Raw genomic sequence first — 23,585 nt, 5'->3', positions numbered from 1 at the left:
CCTTGATTATTTTCTTTGGGGAGCATGTATGGTATACATTACTCCAACTCCCGCTAGAGCGGGCTGACAGCCCCAATCACTGATACATTCCATCCCATCCGACAGAATACGGACATGGCCTCCAGAGTTGGACGGGCATTGATACGAAGGTGTGGAGCACATATTGAGGCACAGAGTAGTTTGTTTTAAACCATTCGTGTAAACCGAGCGAGTTGGTGCAGTGGTTAGCACACTGGACTCGCATTCATTCCCGTGTCCGGCCATCCAGATTTAGGTTTTCCGTGATTTCCCTCAGTCACTCCAGGCAAATGCCGGGATGGTTCCTTTGAAAGGGCACGGCCGGCTTCCTTCCCCGTCCTTCCCTAATCCGATGAGACCGATGACCTCGCAGTTTGGTCTCTTCTCCAAAACAACCCAACCAACCCAACCCAACCATTCGTGTAAATTTCTCTCAGAACATGACTAATAACAATAATAAATAGTAATTATTGAGCAATTGTATGTATTCATCATTATAACTAAGACCGCGTTTAAGTTTGTATGTTCCTTAATAAAAAAAGTGTTGCTCTTTATGCGACCTGTCACTCCTCAAGGTTTGTCGGCGATATCCTGAAACACCCTGTATACTAGTAGTAACTAAGGACCCAAGACAGAACCCTGTGGTACACAACACAATCCCTGATTCGCTCCACTTACGAACTGCTACCTATCATGTAGATGGGATAAACTCCATCTTCTGCCAGTCGGAGTGGAGAAGACGCACGTTGAGAGTGTGCTGCTTGGTTCCAGCTGCTGGAGGGATTTCTGGAGGCCTTCCACGAGGGCGGCCTCTACCTGTGCGAGCGCCTGGCCAGCACTGGAGGCGCCGCCACCGAGACCTACAATCCGGCATTCAAGGCAGCCCTGCGGAACATTTACGACACCGTTATTGGCATCAAGCATGACCTGCTGCTACCAGACGACGTGTCGGAGGATGAGATGGCTGGCGCCATGAGTGATGCCATGATCTCCATAACGGTAAGGCCGATTAAAGCAGCGAGTTTACAGACTCACATGCCAACAACAGCTTTCTCTGCTAGCGCTCCTACTCGTGTATCCATTAAGCCACTTTACGTGTTGTATAATAGGAAAATCAGTATGTTGTCCTGGCTGGAAAGTTTTCATCGGACAGTGGTGTCTTCACGAGTCCCCAGGGAAAGTGGGAGACACGGGGCGGACAAAACTATGGAAAAATCGGGAGAAATGTCTGCTTGAACATGAATGCAGAAGCTAGCCATGCCTGCACGTTGCGCTGTTGAATTTGACCATGAACGGCGACTGTGGAATGATACCAATACGTCACAAGTGCCACCTGTGCTAAGAAAAGTGTTTTTTTGTAGTCGTGAGTGCACTATGTCGGAGCTCAGTTATTCTAACGTAGACAAATTGATGGTGTTCGTATGGTGGATGCTTCTGTAACCAAGGCAAAAAAGTATTTGATGTTTCAACACGCACCGTATCGAAAATTTCTGCCACATAGAGGGACAGTGGAATAACATCATCCGCTGTCACAACGTGGACAAAAAGTGTGTTGATAGACAGTCAGTGAAGAGAACTGTTATGAACAATAACAGGACGAAAGCTGCAAAAGTCATTGCAAAACGGAATGTCGCACTTGGGAACCATATTGTGCAGTAGTTCCTAATCTGTTTTGTTTTGAAGGCAAGCGTCGATTAGATCAGTAAGCCAGTCAGTGAATATCCAGCTCTCGGGTGATAGATACAGGGTGGTCCATTGATCGTGACTGGACCAAATATCTCACGAAATAAGCGTCAAACGAAAAAACTACAAAGAACGAAGCTTGTCTAGCTTGAAGGGGGACACAAGATGGCGCTATAGTTGGCCCGCTAGATGGCGCTGCCATGGGTCCAACGGATATCAACTGCGTTTTTTAAAATAGGTACTCCCGTTTTCCATGACATATTCGTTTAGTACGTAAAGAAATATGAATGTTTGAAAGGCAAAGTTCCCGAGTTCGAGTCTCGGTCGGGCACACAGTTTTAATCTGCCAGGAAGTTTCATATCAGCGCACACTCCGCTGCAGAGTGAAAATCTCATTCGGGATGAATGTTTTACTTGGACCACTTTTTTCGCTTTGTGACAGATGGCGCTTAATAGTCACAAACATATGGCTCACAATTTTAGACGAACAGTTCGTAACAGGTAGGTTTTTTAAATTAAAATACAGAACTTAGGTACGTTTGTACATTTTATTTCGGTTGTTCCAATGTGATACCTGTACCTTTGTGAACTTCTCATGTCTGAGAACGCATGCTGTTACAGCGTGATTACCTGTAAATACCACATTAATGCAATAAATGCTCAAAATGATGTCCGTCAGCCTCAATGCATTTGGCAATACGTGTAACGACATTCCTCTCATCAGCGAGGAGTTCGCCTTCCATAATGTTCGCACATGCATTGACAATGCGCTCACGCATGTTGTCAGGCGTTATCGGTGGATCACGATAGCAAATATCCTTCAACTTTCCCCACAGAAAGAAATCCGGGGACGTCAGATCCGGTGAACGTGCGGGTCATGGCATGGTGCTTCGACGACCAATCCACCTGTCATGAAATATGCTATTCAATACCGCTTCAACCGCACGTGAGCTATGTGCCGGACATCCATCATGTTGGAAGTACATCGCCATTCTGTCATGCAGTGAAACATCTTGTAGTAACATCGGTAGAACATTTCGTAGGAAATCAGCTTACATTGAACCATTTAGATTGCCATCGATAAAATGGGAGCCAATTATCCTTCCTCCCATAATGCCGCACCATACATTAACCCGCCAAGGTCGCTGATGTTCCACTTCTCGCAGAGATCGTGGATATTCCGTTACCCAATAGTGCATATTATGCCGGTTTACGTTGCCGCTGTTGGCGAATGACCCTTCGTCGCTAAATAGAACGCGTGCAGAAAATCTGTCATCGTCCCGTAATTTCTCTTGTACCCAGTGGCAGAACTGTACACGACGTTCAAACTCATCGCCATGCAATTTCTGGTGCATAGAAATATGCTACGGGTGCAATCGATGTTGATGTAGCATTCTCAACACCGACGTTTTTTAGATTCCCGATTCTCGCGCAATTTGTCAGCTACTGATGTGCGGATTAGCCGCGACAGCACCTAAAGCACCTAATTGGGCATCATCATTTGTTGCAGGTCGTAGTTGACGTTTCACATGTGGCTGAACACTTCCTGTTTCCTTATATAACGTAACTATCCGGCGAACGGTCCGGACACTTGGATGATGTCGTCCAGGATACCGAGCAGCATACATAGCACACGCCCGTTGGGCATTTTGATCACAATAGCCATACATCAACACGATATCGACCTTTTCCGCAATTGGTAAACGGTCCATTTTAACACGGGTAATGTATCACGAAGCAAATACCGTCTGCAGTGGCGGAATGTTACGTGATACCACGTACTTATACGTTTGTGACTATTACAGCGCCATCTATCACAAAGCGAAAAAAGTGGTCCAACTAAAACATTCATATTTCTTTACGTACTATACGAATATGTAAAAAAAATGGGGGTTAGTATTAAAAAAAAACGCATTTGATATCCGTCTGACCTATGGCAGCGCCATCTAGCTGGCCAACCATAGCGCTATCTGGTTTCCCCCTTCAAGCTAGATGAGTTTCGTTCTTTGAAGTTTTTTCGTTTCATGCTAATTTCGTGAGATATTTGGCCCGGTCACTATCAATGGACCACCCTGTATATACACCACGGCAAGTTAAGTGTTTATGCTTGCCTATGTTTTCCTCGTAGTTTATTTCTCAAATTTCGTGCGTATTTCTCTGTGTAAGAGATGTATGCTCGCATTTTGTGTGTGTAAATTCAGGCAGTCTGTAGCGCAGTTTGCATTTCTTCTGAAGAGCCAGCTACATGGCTCAGTAAGGCATCAACGTCCATTGGTGACACATCAGGACAGTAGAAAGTTGCATATCCGGTATTCTGTCTGCTTTTATACCTTACTTCTTCAGTTAGTCTTTCTAGGATGGGTAGGGCACGTGCACGCTGTTGCCAACGCAGGAGGAGCTGGCCGCACTTGATGAATAGCTGAGTGCACTTCTGGCTACGGTCAGTCGCCTTGTGTCCGCTGCCTCGAGTTGTGGCGGACACTATAGGTGTCACTTTTTCGCCCACGGGCTCTGCGGCCGATGCATCTCCTAGTGTACCCAACACGGTGGATCTCTCCTCACAGCAGTGGCGGGTGGTAACGCATTTGCGTCGCTCGAGGCAGGGGGCCAATGTGGAGACTGGACGTCTGGTCTCGCCCATTCAGTCTCTGTGTGGACAGGTGGCCGTTCCTTCAGCAGGGTGCGAGCAGGCAGACGGGGTAATGGGTTCACTTATCTAGAGCTCTAACTTTAGGCGCGTTCTGGAGACTCCTAGGCAGGTAGCGTACGGGGCTGGAAGGTTCTGGAGACTCCTAGGCAGGTAGCGTACGGGGCTGGAAGGGAAGCCAATGTGAACTCGGTATGTCTGCGACAGGGCTCCAGATGTGGAGGCCGCCATGCTCTCGAGCGTGCAGGGCCCGGCGTTGTGGTTCGCATCGGCACCGATGACGCCTGTCACATGAGTTTTGAGGCCATCCTCAGTTCATATGGGCGGCTGGTCGAAGTAGTGAAGGCTACTGGCCTCACGTGCTGGGTACAAGCAGAGCTCGCGATTTGCAGCACTGTTCCCGCAGTTGATCGAGGTCCTTTGGTTTGGAGCCGTATGGAGGGTCTCAAACAAAGGCCTCATCGACTATGCGACGGTGTTGGCTGCAGTTTTCTGGACCTGCGCTATCGGTTGGGGATGTGTAGGACTCCCCTTGATATAGGTCAGGGGTGCACTATACGCAGGAAGCAGCTACTCGTGCAGCAGGGTAGTTGTAGTGTGCATGATGATGATGATGATGTCCCATTCTCCATGGCGGAGCGTAGGGGAACGATGCGGGAGACCCGCACCGCCGTACTAGGCAAGGTCCTAATGGAGGTGGTTTGCCATTGCCTTCCTCCGACCGTAATTGGGATGAATGATGATGATGAAGACGACACAACAACACCCAGTCATCTCGAGGCAGGAAAAATCCCTGACCCCGCCCGGAATCGAACCCGGGACCCCGTGCTCGGCAAGCGAGAACGATACCGCGAGACCACGAGCAGCGAACTGTGGAGTGCACGTGAGGCTCTTTAGGCCAGGTGGCAGTTCGCGGTACTCTGATGAACACTCGGCACTCGAAAAGCAGCAAGGGAAATCGGACCTCATTCAGAGTAAAGACACTCCGACTGTCAAAATTTTATCAGTAAATTGTCGAAGTATTCGTAACAAAGATCCCAGATTTACTACTCTCCATTAAAGTTCTCGCACTCAAATTATTCTCCGGACCGAGCGCTGTCTCAAACCTGACTTAGAGAGCTGTGACATATTTAGCGTCTCATGGAACACAAGTCGGAAAGACAGACTGAAGGCCACAGGGTTTATTTATTTTTCGAGTCCAGGACATAAAATAATTACAAAAACTAATAAGTATTGATTCACATAACAAATTTGCAAAATTAAATATGTACAGTAGTATTTATGACACAGATTCAATAATATATACAAACAAGCAGCAAGATGATTATATTTTTTGACGGGCCCAGTATTCGGCGGTTATCACAGCAGGTTCGCTGGCTGCAGCAAGATCACAGATAGTGCATGCAGCCGGTAGGTTCCTGCAGGCTAGCAGGTGCTGTTCGTCCATAACGTCATCACACTGACAAGTTTCCTCCTCATTACTGGAGCCCCACCTCCGTAGGTTGGCTTTGCACCTTGACACCCCAATTCGCAGTCTGTTAAAAGTCTTCCAGGTTACGTATGACAGGTGTGAACCTTCGGCTATTTCCTCCTTGACCGTTATGTGATTGTCTCGCCAAAGCTCCTCTCTGCGAGTTCTGAGAGATGAACGAATCGCCATAGTTTTCTGTAGGAAGCTTTTTCTTGACCTGAGTCTTGGCTGTTGAGGGTCATGTCCCAACAGAGTATGTCTAGGGTCGATTTCTTGTTTTTTCTTCTCCACTTCTGTTGCAGCTTGCCTTCGAATGCGTGGCGGTGCTAGACCCATAATTTGGTACAGCTTATTGACGGGAGTAGGTCGTAAGCAGCCTGTAACAATGCGTCCTGTCTCGTTCAGGGCTGTATCTACATGTTTAGCATGTGCCGAGTTTTGCCAGACGGGTGCTGCGTATTCTGCGGCGTAGAAACATAATGCCAAGGCAGATGTTCTAAGCACTTTTGGCTGGGCACCCCAGGTGGTTCCTGTAAGTTTGCCGATGATGTTGTTCCGCGCTTTTACTTTGAGGCTCGTTTCTACACAATGGGCTTTGAATGTGAGAGAACGGTCCATCATTACCCCAAGGTATTAAGGATTTTCGCAGTGGAGTAGTTGTTCCCCTCTCCAAGTGATGTTCAGTTTCCTTTTGGCTTCCCTATTTCTAAGATGGAATCCACAGACTTGGGTCTTTCCAGGGTTCGGTTACAGTTGGTTTTCATCGTAATACTTGGCCAAATTTTCAAGAGTTGTTGTCAGTTTCACCTCTACTTCCTCAAAGGTCTCACCTTGGGCAGCGAGTGCTGTATCATCAGCGTATATGAAGGCCTTAGTTGAAGAGTTAATTGGCTGGTCATTTGTTTAGATATTATATAACAGTGGAGACAGCACACTTCCCTGAGGGAGACCATTTTTCTGTGTTCTCCATCGACTCTTCTTGCCTTGGAGAGAGACGACATATCTCCTGTTTTGCAGCATACAGTGTATCCTCAATATACTGAGTCAAATTAAGAATCTGTCCACAGCAAGACCTTCCTGGTCGGAAGCCGGACTGCTATTTTATGAGTATTTTATCAATATACTCTGATATTCGATTTAGGATCAGCCTTTCCATTACCTTGTAAAATGACAAAGGAGTGAAGCCGGACGGAAACTTTCTGGGTCTGTTGGTTCTTTCCCAGGCTTTAAAAGTGCTATTACCTTGGCTTTACGCCAGATCTAGGGTATTTGCAATTTTGAAATGCAGGTGTTCATAAAATTTACTATCCACTGTTTTGTGGCAGATCCAAATTTTTTGATTTGTTCCGTCCGTATTTCGTCTAGGCCAGCAGCTTTATTATTCTTTGTACTTGTGAAAACTGTTTCCAGTTCTTTTAAGGTAAAAGGCGTGTTGAGATACTGCTTTTAATCTGCCTGTATAATGAATTTAGATTTTTCTGATTCTCCTTTAGTCTTGCCATTGAAAAGTAATAGATGAGCAATTTCGTCAGGGGTTACATTTGAGAGGTCAGGGGGAGTATTGGTTGGATCATTGTTGAGGGTCCTCAATAATTTCCACCCTTTTCGGCTATTCTGTTTCATATTAGAACAAATAAGCCCTCGGTCACAAACATTAAGTCAAAATTGACCAAGTTTCGACGCTACTATGAGCGTCGTCTTCAGAATTAAACTAACTGTTCTAAAACATAATAGGTATATAAGACATGAATAAACTAAAGTGTATACTGACTGGAAAGAGATGCAGTACTTACAAGTCACATTCTAAAAAAATATAAGCCGGAAAGGCGACGTCATGAAAAGTTGTAAATAAGATAAAATGGCGAGCCGCTAAGGGCTGCTCGTACCTGAGTGAACACGGGAGGGCTTATTTGTTCTAATATAATTCTGACACGGTCACTGACCCTTAGCAGCTATGTTCAAAGTTTTTGATTCTGTTTCATATCTAGCTTTGATACCAAATCACACCATTTTCTGCTTCTGGAAACTGATATGGAATTTAATGTTTTTGTTGTTTCATCATAGAGTGGATCTATTTCAAATAGTTGTGCATATCTCTCCAGCAGTGATTTGGAGTCATCAACCAGTCCTGGGATATAGTTCGTTCTGCATCCTCTCGGTCTATATTTACGTGATATGGCTTGGACTGTTTTGACAAAATCATCTTACCTCTCTGGTGATGCGTCGAGATTTAGGACATCCATATCAAGTTCTTGTATGAAATTCTCCCACTTTGCTTTCTTGAAGTTAAATTGTCTTTTGAGCTGGACGGCCGGCCGGGGTGACCGAGCGGTTCTAGGCGCTGCAGTATGGAACCGCGCGACCGCTACGGTCACAGGTTCGAATCCTGCCTCGGGCATGGATATGTGTGATGTGCTTAGGTTAGTTAGGTTTAAGTAGGTCTAAGTTCTTGGGGACATGACCTCAGATGTTGAGTCCCATAGTGCTCAGAGCCATTTGGGCTGGACGCGCTCTGGTTTCACAGCCGTTTCAACAGAACAGACAATAGGTCGATGTTGTGTGCGTGTGATTACGTTTGCAACGTATTTCTTTACTTTACAGACGTAATCCCACGCACACAACATCGACCTATTGTTTGTTCTGTTGAAGCAGCTGTGAATCCACAGCGCGTCCAGCTCAAAAGACAATTTAACTTCAAGAAAGCAAGGAAGGCCACAGGAGGTGAGTATTCAACGGACAAAAATATTGTCTCTATTGAAGTCGAAGTTGAGAGTGACAATGAAGCCATCTGGTCGCGTACAGCAGGTGTAAATGAAACCAAGTTAATTGCTGGATGTTTTTACCGCCGCCCGATTCCGCTGTGACAGTTCTAGAGTCGTTCAAAGAAGGTCTACAGTCAATAGCGCGTAAATACCGAGGTCATGCAGTACTAGTCTGAGGTGGCTTTAACCTACCGAGTATAGACTGGGATGTCTACGGATTCATTGCAGGAGGCACAGACAGTCAGTTTCTCGAATTACTTTTGAACACGTATCCTGAAAACTGTCTTGAGCGGCTAGATCGGCAGCCAACACACAATGGGTTGCAACCGCCCAACAGTTTATTTCCGTAACCTCCCAATAAAAATCTGACTAACCTCCCAATGAAAATGTGACTCATATATAACCTTTCAATAATTAAGTGACTGTGAACCTAAACTGGTAAATCTGGACGTCAGCAATGCTGCGTCATGGCCCTGAAAAGTCATTCTGAATAAACTGAAAATTCTTACCTCAACTAAGTCGCAGAATAAAGCGTATATATCTGCTCCTGTAAGAAATTTTTCTGGCACAGCCCAGTGCAATGTATAAAAAAAAGTGACTTTTCTTTACGATAATTGACATGACTATGGATAGGAGAAATTATCAAAAACTTCAAATTCAAATGAATGACTGCCAAAGTTATCTTTATAAGAAAGATTATTATTGAAAAATTATTTACATGTGACGTGGATATAACAATAGTACAAAATGAGTTCTTGCAAATTACATATGAGGGCGGCAATGAATAATAATAATTTTTGCTTTTACCTTATACTACATCGTTCATGCACCGCCATCATTCTCCACGACCGGCCTTGGTAATTCCATACAGGACACAAGTCCTCTCTGTGAGCTAAACAACTCGACAACTGCTCTCTAAGAGCGACCTGACCCAACCGCCCGTCTGCGAGCTACTACTACTACTACAACTACTACTGACAACACTGCTCTCTGGTCTGAGATTCTCTTATACCTTACATATCGCAGGCAGCGCGTGAGCAATCCATCGAAGTGACATCTGCTCGAGTGCGCCAGCAATGAATTCCTTAGTCATGGACCTCTTACAGAGTATTCCTTAGGCCTTTTAGCAACAAATAGGCCGACATTACCGACAACGTCAGTATGGAAAGGTTTAATAGAAATTCGTGCGTCTGTGAAACTATTTATGCGCGAAGCATAAAACTATTACCACCGTTATACCTTAGCAAAAGATCCGGCAGAGAACCCGGGAAAATTCTGGTCCTATGTAAAATCTCTAAGTGGGTGTAAACGCTTCTCTGCAGCCACTTGTTGACCAGTCTGGTGTGTCAGTTGAGTATAGCAAAACGAAGGCCGAAGTTTTAAATTTCACGTCCAATAAATCGTTCACGAAGGAGAATCTTACATATATACCGTCATAGTAATAAACATCACTAGCGTAGAGAAAAAACTGAAAGATTTCAAAACAAATAAGTCACCAGGTCCGGATGGAATCACAATTCAGATTTTTCAAAGAGTGCTCTACGGTATTGGCCACTTACCAAGTTTGCATTTATTTCGAATGTCTCGCCCAGCACAAAGCCACAAGTGACTGAAGAAAAGCGCAGGTGACTTTGTATATAAGAAGAGCAAATGATGAGATCGCAAAACTACAAAATTAAAGACCAACATCCCTAACATAGGTTTGCTGCAGAATCCATGAACACGTTCTCAGTTCGAAAATAATAAATTTTCTTGAGAGCGAGAAACTTATGTCCACGAATCAGCATGGTTTTAGAAAGAATCGCTCGTACGAAACTCAGCTTGTCCTTTTCTCACATGATATACTGAGAATTATGGATGAAAGGCAACAGGCACATTCCGAGTTTCCAGATTTCCGAAAAGCATCTGGCACGGTGCCCCGTTGCAGGATGTTAACAAAGATACGAGCATATGGAATAAGTTCCCAGATATCTGAGTGGCTCGAAGACTTCTTAAATAATAGACATTATGTTGTCCTCGTCGGCGGAAGTTCATCAGAGGCAAGAATATTGTCAGGAGTGCCCTACAGGGTGTAGTAGAATTGCAACTATTCTCTATGCACGTAAGTGAATCGGCAGCCAGGATGGGCAGCAATCTGTGGTTGTTTTCTGATAACGCTGTGGTGTACGGTAAGGTGCCAAAGTTGAGTGACTATAGGAGGATACTAGATGACTTAAACAAATTTTCTAGTTGACGTGATGAATGGCAGCTAGGTTTGCGTGTAGAAAAACCTAAGTTAATGCGGATGAGTAGGAAAAAGTCTTGTAAAGCTCAGATACAACATTCGTAGTGTCCTGCTTGATACAGCCACCTCGTTTAAATATCTGGTCGCAACGTTGCAAAGCGCTATGAAATGGAACGAGTATGAAAGGATTGTGGTAAGGAAGGCGAATGGTCGACTTCTGTTTATTGGGAGAATTCTAGGGAAGTTTGGTTCACCTGTAAAGGAGGCTGCATATAGGGCAGTGGTGAGATCTGTTCTTGAGTACTGCTCGAGTGTTTGGGTTCCGTACCAGGCCGGATTAAACATGAGTAACGTAGAAGTAAATATCCTCGGAGTAGTGAAGCAACTTAAATCACTTGACAAAAGCAAGTCTTCTGGTACAGACTGTATACCAATTAGGCTCCTTTCGGAGTATGCTGATGCGTTAGCTCCATACTTAACAGTCATATACAACCGTTCGCTCGACGAAAAATCCGTAACCAAAGACTGGAAAGTTGCACAGGTCACATCAGTATTCAAGAAAGGTAGTAGGAGTAATCCACTAAATTACAGGCCCATATCGTTAACGTCGATATGCAGCAGGATTTTAGAACATATATTGTGTTCGAACATTATGAATTACCTCGAAGAAAACGGTCTATTGACACAAAGTCAACGTGGGTTTAGAAAACGTCGTTGCTGTGAAACACAACTAGCTCTTTATTCACATCAAGTGTTGAGTGCTATTGACAAGGGATTTCATATCGATTCCGTATTTCTGGATTTCCGGGAGGCTTTTGACACTGTACCACACAAGTGGCTCGTAGTGAAATTGCGTGCTTATGGAATATCGTCTCAGTTATGTGACTGGATTTGTGATTTCCTGCCAGAGAGATCACAGTTCGTAGTAACTGACGGAAAGTCATCGAGTACAACAGAAGTGATTTCTGGCGTTCCCCAAGGTAGTGTTATAGGCCCTTTGCTGTTCCTTATCTATATAAACGACTTTGGAGACATTCTGAGCAGCCGTCTTAGGTTGTTTGCAGATGACGCTGTCGTTTATCGACTAATAAAGTCATCAGAAGATCAAAACAAACTGCAAAACGATTTAGGAAACATATCTGAATGGTACGAAAATTGGCAGTTGACACTAAATAACGAAAAGTGTGAGGTCATCCACATGAGTGCTAAAAGGAATTTGTTAAACTTCGGTTACACGATAAATCAGTCTAATCTAAAAGCCGTAAATTCAACTAAATACCTAGGTTTTACAATTGCGAACAACTTAAATTGGAAGGAACACATAGAAAATGTTGTGGTGAAGGCTAATCAAAGACTGCGTTTTATTGGCAGGACACTTAGAAAATGTAACAGACCTACTAAGGAGACTGCCTACACCACGCTTGTCCGTCGCGGTGTGGGATCCTTATCAGATAGGACTGATGGAGTATATCGAAAAAGTTCAAAGAAGGGCAGCACATTTTGTATTATCGCGAAATATGGGAGAGAGTGTCACTGAAATGATACAGGATTTGGGCTGGACATCATTAAAAGGAAGGCGTTTTTCGTTGCGATGGAATCTTCTCACGAAATTCCGATCACCAACTTGCTCCTCCGAATGCGAAAATATTTTGTTGACACCGACCTAGATAGGGAGAAACGATCACCAAGATAAAAAAAGGGAAATCAGAACTCTTACGGAAAGATATACGAGATTGGAATAATAGAGTATTGTGAAGGTGGTACGATGAACCCTCTGCCAGGCACTTAAATGTGATTTGCAGGGTATCCATGTAGATGTACATGTAAAGGAAGACATCTAAGCAATTCAGAGGCGAGCTGCTAGATTTCTTACCGGTAGGTTCGAACAACACGCAATTATTACGGACATGATTCGTACTCTAATGGGAATCGCCGGAGGAAAGGCGACATTGTCTTCGAGGAACACTATTCAGAAAATCTAGAGAATCGGCATTTTAAGCTGGCTACCCAACGATTCCACTGCCGCCAATATAGCTTGGACATAAGGACCGCGAAGATAAGATACGAAAATTTAGCGCTCATACGGGGGCATATAGTTTTGTACCCCATCTGGAAGGCGGCGCGTGTGTAGGAGCAAGAAAAGGTAATACACGTAAGTACTGCAGTATGAATTTAAATCACCTTTACTCTAGCAAAAAGAATACATAACTTTGCAATGAGGTGCGAAGTGTCCCGGCCGTCTGCTCTTCATCAAAATGGCCTGAATCTCAGTAGCTCATAGAGTTGAACAGCACCTGCTAGAGGACGCTGTCATCGTTGTCTGTCGTAGTGCCAACTTAACTGACAGCTACGCCGTGGCATCCTAGCTATCGATACCACATATAGATAGTCGATTTTCCCTCGCTCGCTAGTGGTGCAGGGAAACGAAATGATTAGCAGTGGTACAGGGTACCCTCCCCCACTCACTTTCTGTGGATTACGGAGTATAGACGTAGATCTACATGAACACTATCAGCACCAAAACAACGCAAATATGTGGCTGTAAGTTGTGAATTGCTGGGCAACCTGGAATTCCAAAAGCACTCACTAGTGATGCAAATGCTCGCAATAGTAAAACGTGGTGCTGAAACCACAAAACCAGGACCATGGAGCAATGGAAGAATGTCATGTGGTCGGATCAGTCTTGTTTCACCCTGTTTCTAGCTTCTGGCCGAGTTTACGTCCCAAGAGTGAAACACGGCAGGGGGTCCAGTGATGATTTGGGCAGACATATCGTGGTATTCTACGGGTAACTTGGTTATTCTGCAAAGTCTTATTGCTGCCAAGGATTATGTGACCTTTTTGGCTGATACTGTACTCCGTCCGAATAGGCCTCGGAAGGTCCAACGGTACCGACCGGCCGCCGTGTCAACCTCAGCCCACAGGCGTCACTGGATGCGGATATGGAGGGGCGTGTGGTCAGCACACCGCTCTCCTGGCCGTATGTCGGTTTACGAGACCGGAGCCGCTGCTTCTCAATCAAGTAGCTCCTCAGTTTGCCTCACAAGGGCTGAGTGCATCGCGCTTTCCAACAACGCTCGGCAGACCGGATGGTCACCCATCCAAGTGCTAGCCCAGCCCGACAGGGCTTAACTTCAGTGATCTGATGGGAACCGGTGTTATCACTGCGGCAAGGCCGTTGACGTTTTGGTTGATGATGTAATGTTTCTTACCCAATGGCGATGCTGTGTTCCAAGACGACAGGCCCCTGTTGACGCAAATGGTTCAAATGGCTCTGAGCACTATGGGACTTAACATCTGAGGTCCCCTAGAACTTAGTACTTAAACCTAACTAACATAAGGACATCAGACACATCCATGCCCGATGCAGGATTCGAACCTGCGACCGTAGCAGTCGCTCGGTTCCAGACTAAAGCGCCTAAAACCGCTCGGCCACAGTGGCCGGTCCTGTTGACGCAGCTCGCACCGACCAGGACTGGTTTTGTGAGCATCTCCCATGGCCATCAAAGTTACCATATCTCAATATTATTGAGCCTTTGTGTGCTACTTTGGAAAGAGGGACGCGTGAGTGCTATCCACCTCCATCACCACCACCTTCATTCTCTACTATTTCCGCAGGAACCATGGCTTTAACACCAAACAGGACTTGTATTTCTCCATTCCGAGACGACTGGAAGCTGTATTCAACGCCAGCTGTTCTACAACATCGTATTTCCATATCTTTGCCAATCCTTTGCATGACAACTCTTGTTCTCTACGTACATAAACGATACAACGGATGGGAAGGAAAGATAGGATGAGCTGCAATCTACGACATAAACTCATGACGCTGCGGTATATGGTAAGGTGTCGTCGTTGGGTGGCTGAAGGGGGTTCAATGATGACTTGAATATAATTTCTGTATGGTGCGATGTATGGGGGCTTTCTCTGAATGTGTAAAAACGAAAATTAAAACTTGTGGGTTGCAAAACATTCACGTAATATTCGAATACAGTACTACTCGACACAGAGTTCAGAAAAAGTATCGAATACTTCTAGAGGTGGTAGTACTGATCGAAACAAGAAAAAACAAGTCCGATAAACATGGATCTGGGACTGTATACTTCCTGAGGTAAGTGCAATAAGCAAGGGTCCGGAAATGCATACTACTGCGATAAACACGTGATTTGAGGAGGTGTTCAGCGTGGTGTGCGTTCATGACAATGAACCCCCCTGACACCCAGCGTAAGGAATGACGCGCCCTTCGAGGTATACCTGGTTGTTGTTGTAGCTGCTGGTATGCATTGAAGGCGCAACCCTGTAGTGTCCGCACATCGTTGGTTGGCGTGGCGTAGACCAATTCGTTCAAGTTCCCTGTAACCAAAGGTCTAGGAGATTGAGGTCTTGGGAACAAAGAGGCAAAGGTGTACTACTGTGGTAGGTGTCGGCTTCGTGTCTACTCTCTTACAATTACAAAATTAAAGTTTTATGAATTTGATGGTTTTATGCGTACGTAGTTTGAGTGCGGGCAAGCTACTACAAACAGCATTGTGAACGCATTATTGTGACCAAGATAGATACGAAGCCCACGCCTACCACAGTAGTACTAGTTTATATGCCAACTAGCTCCGCAGATGACGAAGAGGTAGATGAAATGTATGATGAGATAAAAGAAATTATTCAGATAGTGAAGGGAGACGAAAATTTAATAGTCATTGGTGACTGCAGTTCGAAAGTAGGAAAAGGAAGAGAAGGAAACGTGATAGGTGAACATGGAATAGTGGTAAGGAATGGAAGAGGAAGCCGTCTGGTAGAATTTTGCACAGGGCATAACTTAATCATAGCTAACACTTGGTTCAAGAATCATAAAAGAAGGCTGTAGACATGGAAGAAGCCTGGAGATACTGACAGGTTTCAGATAGATTATATAATGGTAAGACACAGATTTAGGAACCAGGTTTTAAATTGTAAGACATTTCCAGGGGCAGATGTGGACTCTGACCACAATCTATTGGTTATGAACTACAGATTAAAACTAAACAAACTACAGAAAGGTGGGAATTTAAGGAGATGGGGTCTGGATAAACTGACAGGTTGTAGAGAGTTTCAGGGAGAGCATTAGGGAACGATTCACAAGAACGGGGGAAAGAAATACAGTGGAAGAAGAATGGGTAGCTTTGAGAGATGAAATAGTGAAGGCAGCAGAGGATCAAGTAGGTAAAAAGGCGAGGGCTAATAGAAATCCTTGGGTAACAGAAGAAATATTGAATTTAATTGATGAAAGGAGAAAATATAAAAACGCAGTAAATGAAGCAGATAAAAAGTAATACATACGTCTCAAAAATGAGATCGACAGGAAGTGCAAAATGGCTAAGTACGGATGGCCAGAGGACAAATGTATGGATGTAGAGGCATATCTCATTATGGTAAGATAGATACTGCCTACACGAAAATTAAAGAGATCTTTGGAGAAAAGAGAACCACTTGCAAGAATATCAAGAGCTCAGATGGAAACCCAGTTCTAAGCAAAGAAGAGAAATCAGAAAGGTGGAAGGAGTATATAGAGGGTCTATACAAGGGCGATATTCTTGAGGACAATATTATGGAAATGGAAGAGGATGTAGATGAAGATGAAATGGGAGATATGATACTGCTTGAAGAGTTTGACAGAAGACTGAAAGACTTAAGACGAAACAAGGCCCTGGGAGCAGACAACATTCCATTAGAACTGCTGATAGCCTTGAGAGCCAGTCCTGACAAAATTCTACCATCTGGTGAGCAAGAAGTATGAGACAGGCGAAATACCCTCAGACTTCAAGAAGAATATAACTTCCAATCCCAAAGAAAGCAGGTGTTGACAGATGTGAAAATTACCGAACTCTCAGTTTAATAAGTCACAACTGCAAAATACTAACGCGAATTCCTTACAGACGTATGGAAAAACTGGTACAAGCCGACCTCGGGGAAGATCATTTTGGATTCCATAGAAATAACTGGAACACGTGATGCAATACTGACCCTACTACTTACCTTAGAATTTGTAGACTTAGAAAAAGCTTTTGACAATGTTGACTGGAATGCAGTCTTTCAAATTCTGAAGGTGGCAGGGGTAAAATACAGGGATCGAAAGGCTATTTACAATTTGTGCAGAAAGCAGATGGCAGTTGTAAGAGTCGAGGGGCATGAAAGGGAAGTAGTGTTTGGGAAGGGAGTGAGACAGGGTTGTAGCCTATCCCTGATGTTATTCAATCTGTATATCGAGCAAGCAGTAAAGGAAACAAAACAAAAATTCGGAGTAGGAATTAAAATCCATGGAGAATAAAAAAAACTTTTAGGTTCACCGATGACAATGTAATTCTGTGAGAGGCAGCAATGGACCTGGAAGATCAGCTGAACGGAATGGACAGTGTCTTGAAAGGAGGATATTTGATGAACATCAACAAAAACAAAATGAGGATAATGCAATGTAGTCGAACGAAATCGGCTGATGCTGAGGGAATTACGTTAGGAAACGAGACGCTTAAAGTAGTAAATGAGTTATGGTGTTTTGGGAGCAAAATAACTGATGATGGTCGAAGTAGAGAGGATATAAAATGTAGACTGGCAACAGCAAGGAAAGGTTTTGTGAAGAAGAGAAATTTTTTAACATCAGGTATAGATTTAAGTGTCAGGAAGTCGTTTCTGAAAGTACTTGTCTGGATTGTAGCCATGTATGGAAGTGAAATTTGAAAGTACGAGGGCAGTTCAATAAGTAATGCAACACATTTTTTTTCTCGGCCAGTTTTGGTTGAAAAATCGGAAATTTCTTGTGGAATATTTTAAAACATTCCCGCTTCGTCTCGTATAGTTTCATTGACTTCCGACAGGTGGCAGCGCTGTACGGAGCTGTTAAAATGGCGTCTGTAACGGATGTGCGTTGCAAACAACGGGCAGTGATCGAGTTTCTTTTGGCGGAAAACCAGGGCATCTCAGATATTCATAGGCGCTTGCAGAATGTCTATGGTGATCTGGCAGTGGACAAAAGCACGGTGAGTCGTTGGGCAAAGCATGTGTCATCATCGCCGCAAGGTCAAGCAAGACTGTCTGATCTCCTGCGTGCGGGCCGGCCGTGCACAGCTGTGACTCCTGCAATGGCGGAGCGTGCGAACACATTCGTTCGAGATGATCGACGGATCACCATTAAACAACTCAGTGCTCAACTTGACATCTCTGTTGGTAGTGCTGTCACAATTGTTCACCAGTTGGGATATTCAAAGGTTTGTTCCCGCTGGGTCCCTCGTTGTCTAACCGAACACCATAAAGAGCAAAGGAGAACCATCTGTGCGGAATTGCTTGCTCGTCATGTGGCTGAGGGTGACAATTTCTTGTCAAAGATTGTTACAGGCGATGAAACATAGGTTGATCACTTCGAACCTGAAACAAAACAGCAATCAATGGAGTGGCGCCACACCCACTCCCCTACCAAGAAAAAGTTTAAAGCCATACCCTCAGCCGGTAAAGTCATGGTTACAGTCTTCTGGGGCGCTGAAGGGGTTATTCTGTTCGATGTCCTTCCCCATGGTCAAAGGATCAACTCTGAAGTGTATTGTGCTACTCTTCAGAAATTGAAGAAACGACTTCAGCGTGTTCGTAGGCACAAAAATCTGAACGAACTTCTCCTTCTTCATGACAAGACCTCACACAAGTCTTCGCACCCGAGAGGAGCTCACAAAACTTCAGTGGACTGTTCTTCCTCATGCACCCTACAGCCCCGATCTCGCACCGTCGGATTTCCATATGTTTGGCCCAATGAAGGACGCAATCCGTGGGAGGCACTACGCAGATGATGAAGAAGTTATTGATGCAGTACGACACTGGCTCCGACATCGACCAGTGGAATGGTACCATGCAGGCATACAGGCCCTCATTTCAAGGTGGCGTAAGGCCGTAGCATTGAATGGAGATTACGTTGAAAAATAGTGTTGTGTAGCTAAAAGATTGGGGAATAACCTGGTGTATTTCAATGCTGAATAAAACAACCCCTGTTTCAGAAAAAAAATGTGTTGCATTACTTATTGAACTGCCCTCGTATTTGTATGGAGTGTAGCCCTGTATGGAAGTGAAACGTGGACGATAAATAGTTTAGACAAGAAGAGAATAGAAGCATCCGAAATTTGGTGCTACAGAAGAATGCTGAAGATTAGTTGGGTAGATCACATAACTAATGAGGAGGTATCGAATAGAATTAGGGAGAAGAGAAATTTGTGCCACAACTTGACTAGACGAAGGGATCGGTTGGTATGACATATTCTGAGGCACCAAGGGCTCACCAATTTAGTATTGGATGGCAGTATGGAGGGCAAAAATCGAAGAGGGAGACCAAGTGTTGAATACACTAAGCAGATTCAGAAGGATGTAGGTTGCAGTAGGTACTTGGAGATGAAGAAGCTTGCACAGGACGGGGTAGCATGGAGAGCTGCATTAAACCAGTCTCTTGACTTAAGACCACAACAGCAAGAACAGTTTTAATCATACATAGGAAACAGAATGCAAGAAGTTGAAATGAGCAATTAAAACGCTTTTAGAAGGTTAGAAAACTTTAGTGACTGGGGAAAAAAAAATCACAAAGGAAGTCCTGCAGGGTTCAGTTTTGGGTCGACTCCTATTCCTCATATACGTGGATGACCTTTCACTTAACATTCTGTAAGCAGAATCGTCACTTTTTGTGGACGATACTAGTGTTATAACAAAACCTATTAGAGATTAGCAAGAATAAACATTGATATTTTCCAAGGAGTCAGTAAGCGGTTCTCTGGGATGTCACTAAATATTTAGAAAATATAGCACATTCAGTTCTGAACAACAAATAGAATGGTACCAACAAGAATGCTGAAGATTAGATGGGATGAGAGAATGGAGATGGTGGAACATGATCACGGTATATAGCCTACTTGCCTCAAATAACACCAAGGGGCCGACGGAGACTGCACAGCCTTTGGCTCAGGTTCGATCCTTACTATGTCCCATGTCCAATTTTTGTATCGCTCTCTTGGCAACACCATATCTGGTGGGCCACTTGAATTTCTGCACACAATGGTCTAATTGGCTAACTTCAGTGCTAATTAACTCTGAAACGGTGTAACGTATCGAATTTTTTTTCTCAACAATTTCTCATCTCAACCCACCCTGCAGCAACCTTAGAAGCTTTTCAGAATTATTCTAACCACCCTGCGTGTATGCAGGGTGTAACAGATATAAGTGCAGATATTTCTATTAGTGACTGAGGAAGGTGTACTGAACAACATTGCATCAGTATTTATGTTATCTGTGGACTAATAATTATAGTTATTAAGAGTCAGATGATTTTAGGTTGGGTAGTACCTCCCAGTATATGTGGCACATACAAGTCGTAAATGTTCAGTTTCTTCATGGAAGCAAGTCAGATACAGAGGTGTGGACACGTGGATGCCAAACAGGTAGTCTATATTGTCAGATGTCGATCTCTTTGCAGCCCAGTTACTACCATGCAGAAAACATTAGGTCATAGAGCCCATGAAGTGACTGTGGGAAGACTGTTCGATGCAGAGAAAAAACAACCAACATACTGATGTGTGTACAGATTAAGGTACCACATATCAAAAAATTCTGCACTTATGCCCGCTACACCATGACAATAGAGGAAGATTTTGCTAAAGAGGGACAAACTGCAAGCAACTATCCTAAGAGAATAAGTAGAATAATAGATCATATCGACATACGGCTGGAAGTGCGTAGTGTCTATGCTGCAAGGCATTTATTAATTCCCAGAATGAGATTTTTTCACTCTGCAGCGGAGTGTGCGCTGATATGAAACTTCCTGGAAGATTAAAACTGTGCGCTGGACCGAGATTCGAACTCGGGACCTTTGCCTTTCGCGGGCAAGTGCTCTACCAACTCAGCTACTCAAGCACGACTCACGCCCCGTCCTCACAGCCTTCTGCCAGTATCTCGTCTCCTACCTTCCAAACTTTACAGAAGCTCTCCTGCGAACCTTGCAGAACTAGCACTCCTGAAAGAAAGGATATTGCGGAGACATGGCTTAGCCACAGACTGGGAGATGTTTCCAGAATGAGATTTTCACTGCAGCGGAGTGTGCGCTGATATGAAACTTCCTGGCAGATTAAAACTGTGTGCCAGACAGAGATTCGAATTCGGGGCCTTTGCCTTTCGCGGGATAGTGCTAGAGTGGTAGAGCACTTGCCCGCGAAAGGCAAAGACCCCGAGTTCGAGTCTTGGTCCGGCACACAGTTTTAATCTGCCAGGAAGTTTCATTTATTAATTTATAATACCTGCACAGTACAATGCAGTACATAACATGCTGTGATAATACCACGACCGGACAAGTATCCAAAGTGGCCCCCATGGGCTCCATACATGCACGAACACAAAGGAGCATCGACTGCCACATGTGAGCAAATGTTTCATTATGGAACCAAGTGGCGTCACAGACAGCATGAAAGCATTGTTCCAGTATCAACAAGTCTGCCGTGAGCTATGCAAACACAAATTCTCTCACGTGCCCCACTGGTAGAAATCTAATTGGTTGAGATCTTTTATCACCAATTGGATTTACCTTCCTTGGAAAGCATTTTTGGCCATATGTCGATGTGATACATTTATCCAAATTGACTTTTCGATGTGTGTAGGAAACAAATTCCTTACAGCTACTGCTGCAAGGAATAAAAGAATTATGCACTAAATTTCACGGAAACTAATATCTAAGCTGCTCAGAACCCTTAGACAAAAAGGAAAGGAAAACGAATTTGCATGTAATATTATTTATATACTAAATATCTTCCCCATCGAAACGAAGCACGTTGGTCAGTACAAAATATTTCTGCCAGAAAAACAGAACGGAAGCATGACTACAGAAATGTAGTACTTGCTATAAATTTGGGTGACAGTGTCTACAAATTGTCGAATATCCTAGAGACTACAGTAGTACATTGGCATGGCTTGCGTCACATCGTCAACTTTCGGCAGCTAGTTGGAGCTGCTGCCAAGGCGCTGTAGTCTCTGGCAGTAGCAGGAAATTCAAAGATGGCGGAAGTCTCGCCCCTTATCTGTCAAATGACAACTATGAAATCCATAACTATGACATCATCATCATCATCATTATCATCGTCATTATCTTTTTAAAAAGAGGTGGAGCCCCTCCACGCCCACACCGGCATGATGGCCAACACAAAAGGTCTACTGCCATCTCTGCATAAGGATTAGTTTTCACTAAAGTGAGGTGTCGCAGGATGTGGGAACCGCGATGTTTGCGTACGTCTGGTTGTGATTAGCTGCTAATACGCGCTCATCTGGAGATAGATTGGGTCGAAATCGAACGAAGGGTAGCGGTTTGAAGGGCAGAGGAAGAAAAGTGCCAAGGCAAGAGCCAAGGGAAAAAAAAACCTCTGCGATAGTTAGGTCGGGTGGTAAGAGGAGTAGTGGTTGTCTTGCTGCCTGCGATAGGTCGTGCAAGGATAGGCTTTGTTAGTAGTGGGTATCATGCATGTCGATACCTAGACGTTGTGCGTTTGTGCTGCTCGGCGGCTGGCGCTGGGTGCCGGTGTAGAGCTGTCGGTCAGCTTCAGCAACCTGCGACAGTTAGGTTTATTATCGTTCTTGTGTCCGATAGATCACATACCGGAAGCACAGTGTGAGCGAATATTGGCGGATTGTTTGTGCGTCTGTGAGCGAGCTCGTCGGTGTCCCTGCTGTGGCCTGTTGGTCGGCTCTAATAGCAGCTGGTAGTTGCCAGTCAGTGTTGCTGATATGCAGGGGCTTGCCGACGTTTGTCGCTTGTTTGCGTGTGTTAGTTTACCATAGGTGGCTCTGCCCTAGCTAGCAGTGTCTTTGGCCGCTTGTGCTTCCACCTATGGTTGTGATCATAGTTTCCCCTTTACCCCTCCCCTTACCCTATCCAGCCAACCTCAGCGTATTATTAAAATGAGGCAGTCAGTCATTTGAATTTTGTAAAAGTGGTTTCAAGTTCAAAAATATGCAGTATTTCCCAAAATGTTATTCAAACTTCACTTGAATTGGTGAAGTGTTCAGAGATATCTGCCTCTTACTGGCGTAAAAATTGAATGATATCTGCCTCTGAAATGTGTTAAATGGAGTCAAAACACACACACACACACACACACACACACACACACACACACAACACACACACATTAATATGTATGCCATGCGTACATATCCATCAAATTGAAACCTAAAATATGATTGTGAACTTTGAAATTAAATATGCCAATATTTTCAAACATAAATAAACGTGGGCAAAAAATAATGTTGTAAAGAGGCAGGTACACTTCACATTTGGGCCGAATTGAGGCATAGTAGTAAAACTAACCTGACCAAGTCTGTGACACCAGAAACAGATGTTGGCCAAGTAGTTTGCTATGTGGGCAAGCACGCAAACAAATAGACAGTCTGAATTACTGCCAGCTACTTGTTAGGCCTACACTTGGTGTGAGGCACAATGAAGCCTAAAATTGAGGTTTTTCACATCTAAATTGTTCTGTGATACTTGTCAAGAGTTGCAATTGTATCTTCATATTTAAAATACATAGAGGGCGTTGATATTTCAATCTGAGGCTACACTATTGGTGGTTCAGAGAAGATACCGTCATCACTTGTTTCTGTAAATTTTCATCTTACCAAGCACCATTTTGGAGGGGAGGGAGGGCGAAAATAATGCATCCACACTAGAAAGATGTAATCGATGTTATTAGCAGCCTAATATTGTTTTTATTTGCATTTGAGTAAGACTTATGTACAAAATGAATT

The 23,585-nt window shown here is 44.2% G+C and overlaps 1 protein-coding gene and 1 pseudogene across 2 annotated transcripts in view; one reads left to right on the top strand and one right to left on the bottom strand.

The window, feature by feature from the left end:
• The window catches only part of LOC124717028 (cytochrome P450 4C1-like), a 193,193-nt gene that overhangs the window by 66,399 nt on the left and 103,209 nt on the right, over positions 1 to 23,585 (top strand). For both annotated transcript variants that reach the window (XM_047243683.1, XM_047243684.1), the window contains exon 4: positions 790 to 1,017. In XM_047243683.1, the coding sequence (XP_047099639.1) occupies positions 790 to 1,017 (228 nt within the window). The remainder of the gene's footprint in view (positions 1 to 789; positions 1,018 to 23,585) is intronic.
• On the bottom strand, positions 13,871 to 13,988 carry LOC124717584 (annotated as a pseudogene).

This window comes from Schistocerca piceifrons, chromosome 9 (assembly GCF_021461385.2).
Source record: "Schistocerca piceifrons isolate TAMUIC-IGC-003096 chromosome 9, iqSchPice1.1, whole genome shotgun sequence".
Taxonomy (NCBI): Eukaryota; Metazoa; Arthropoda; class Insecta; order Orthoptera; family Acrididae; genus Schistocerca; species Schistocerca piceifrons.
Note: the sequence above shows the minus strand (reverse complement) of the source record. Positions and strands in the feature narration are given on the sequence as shown.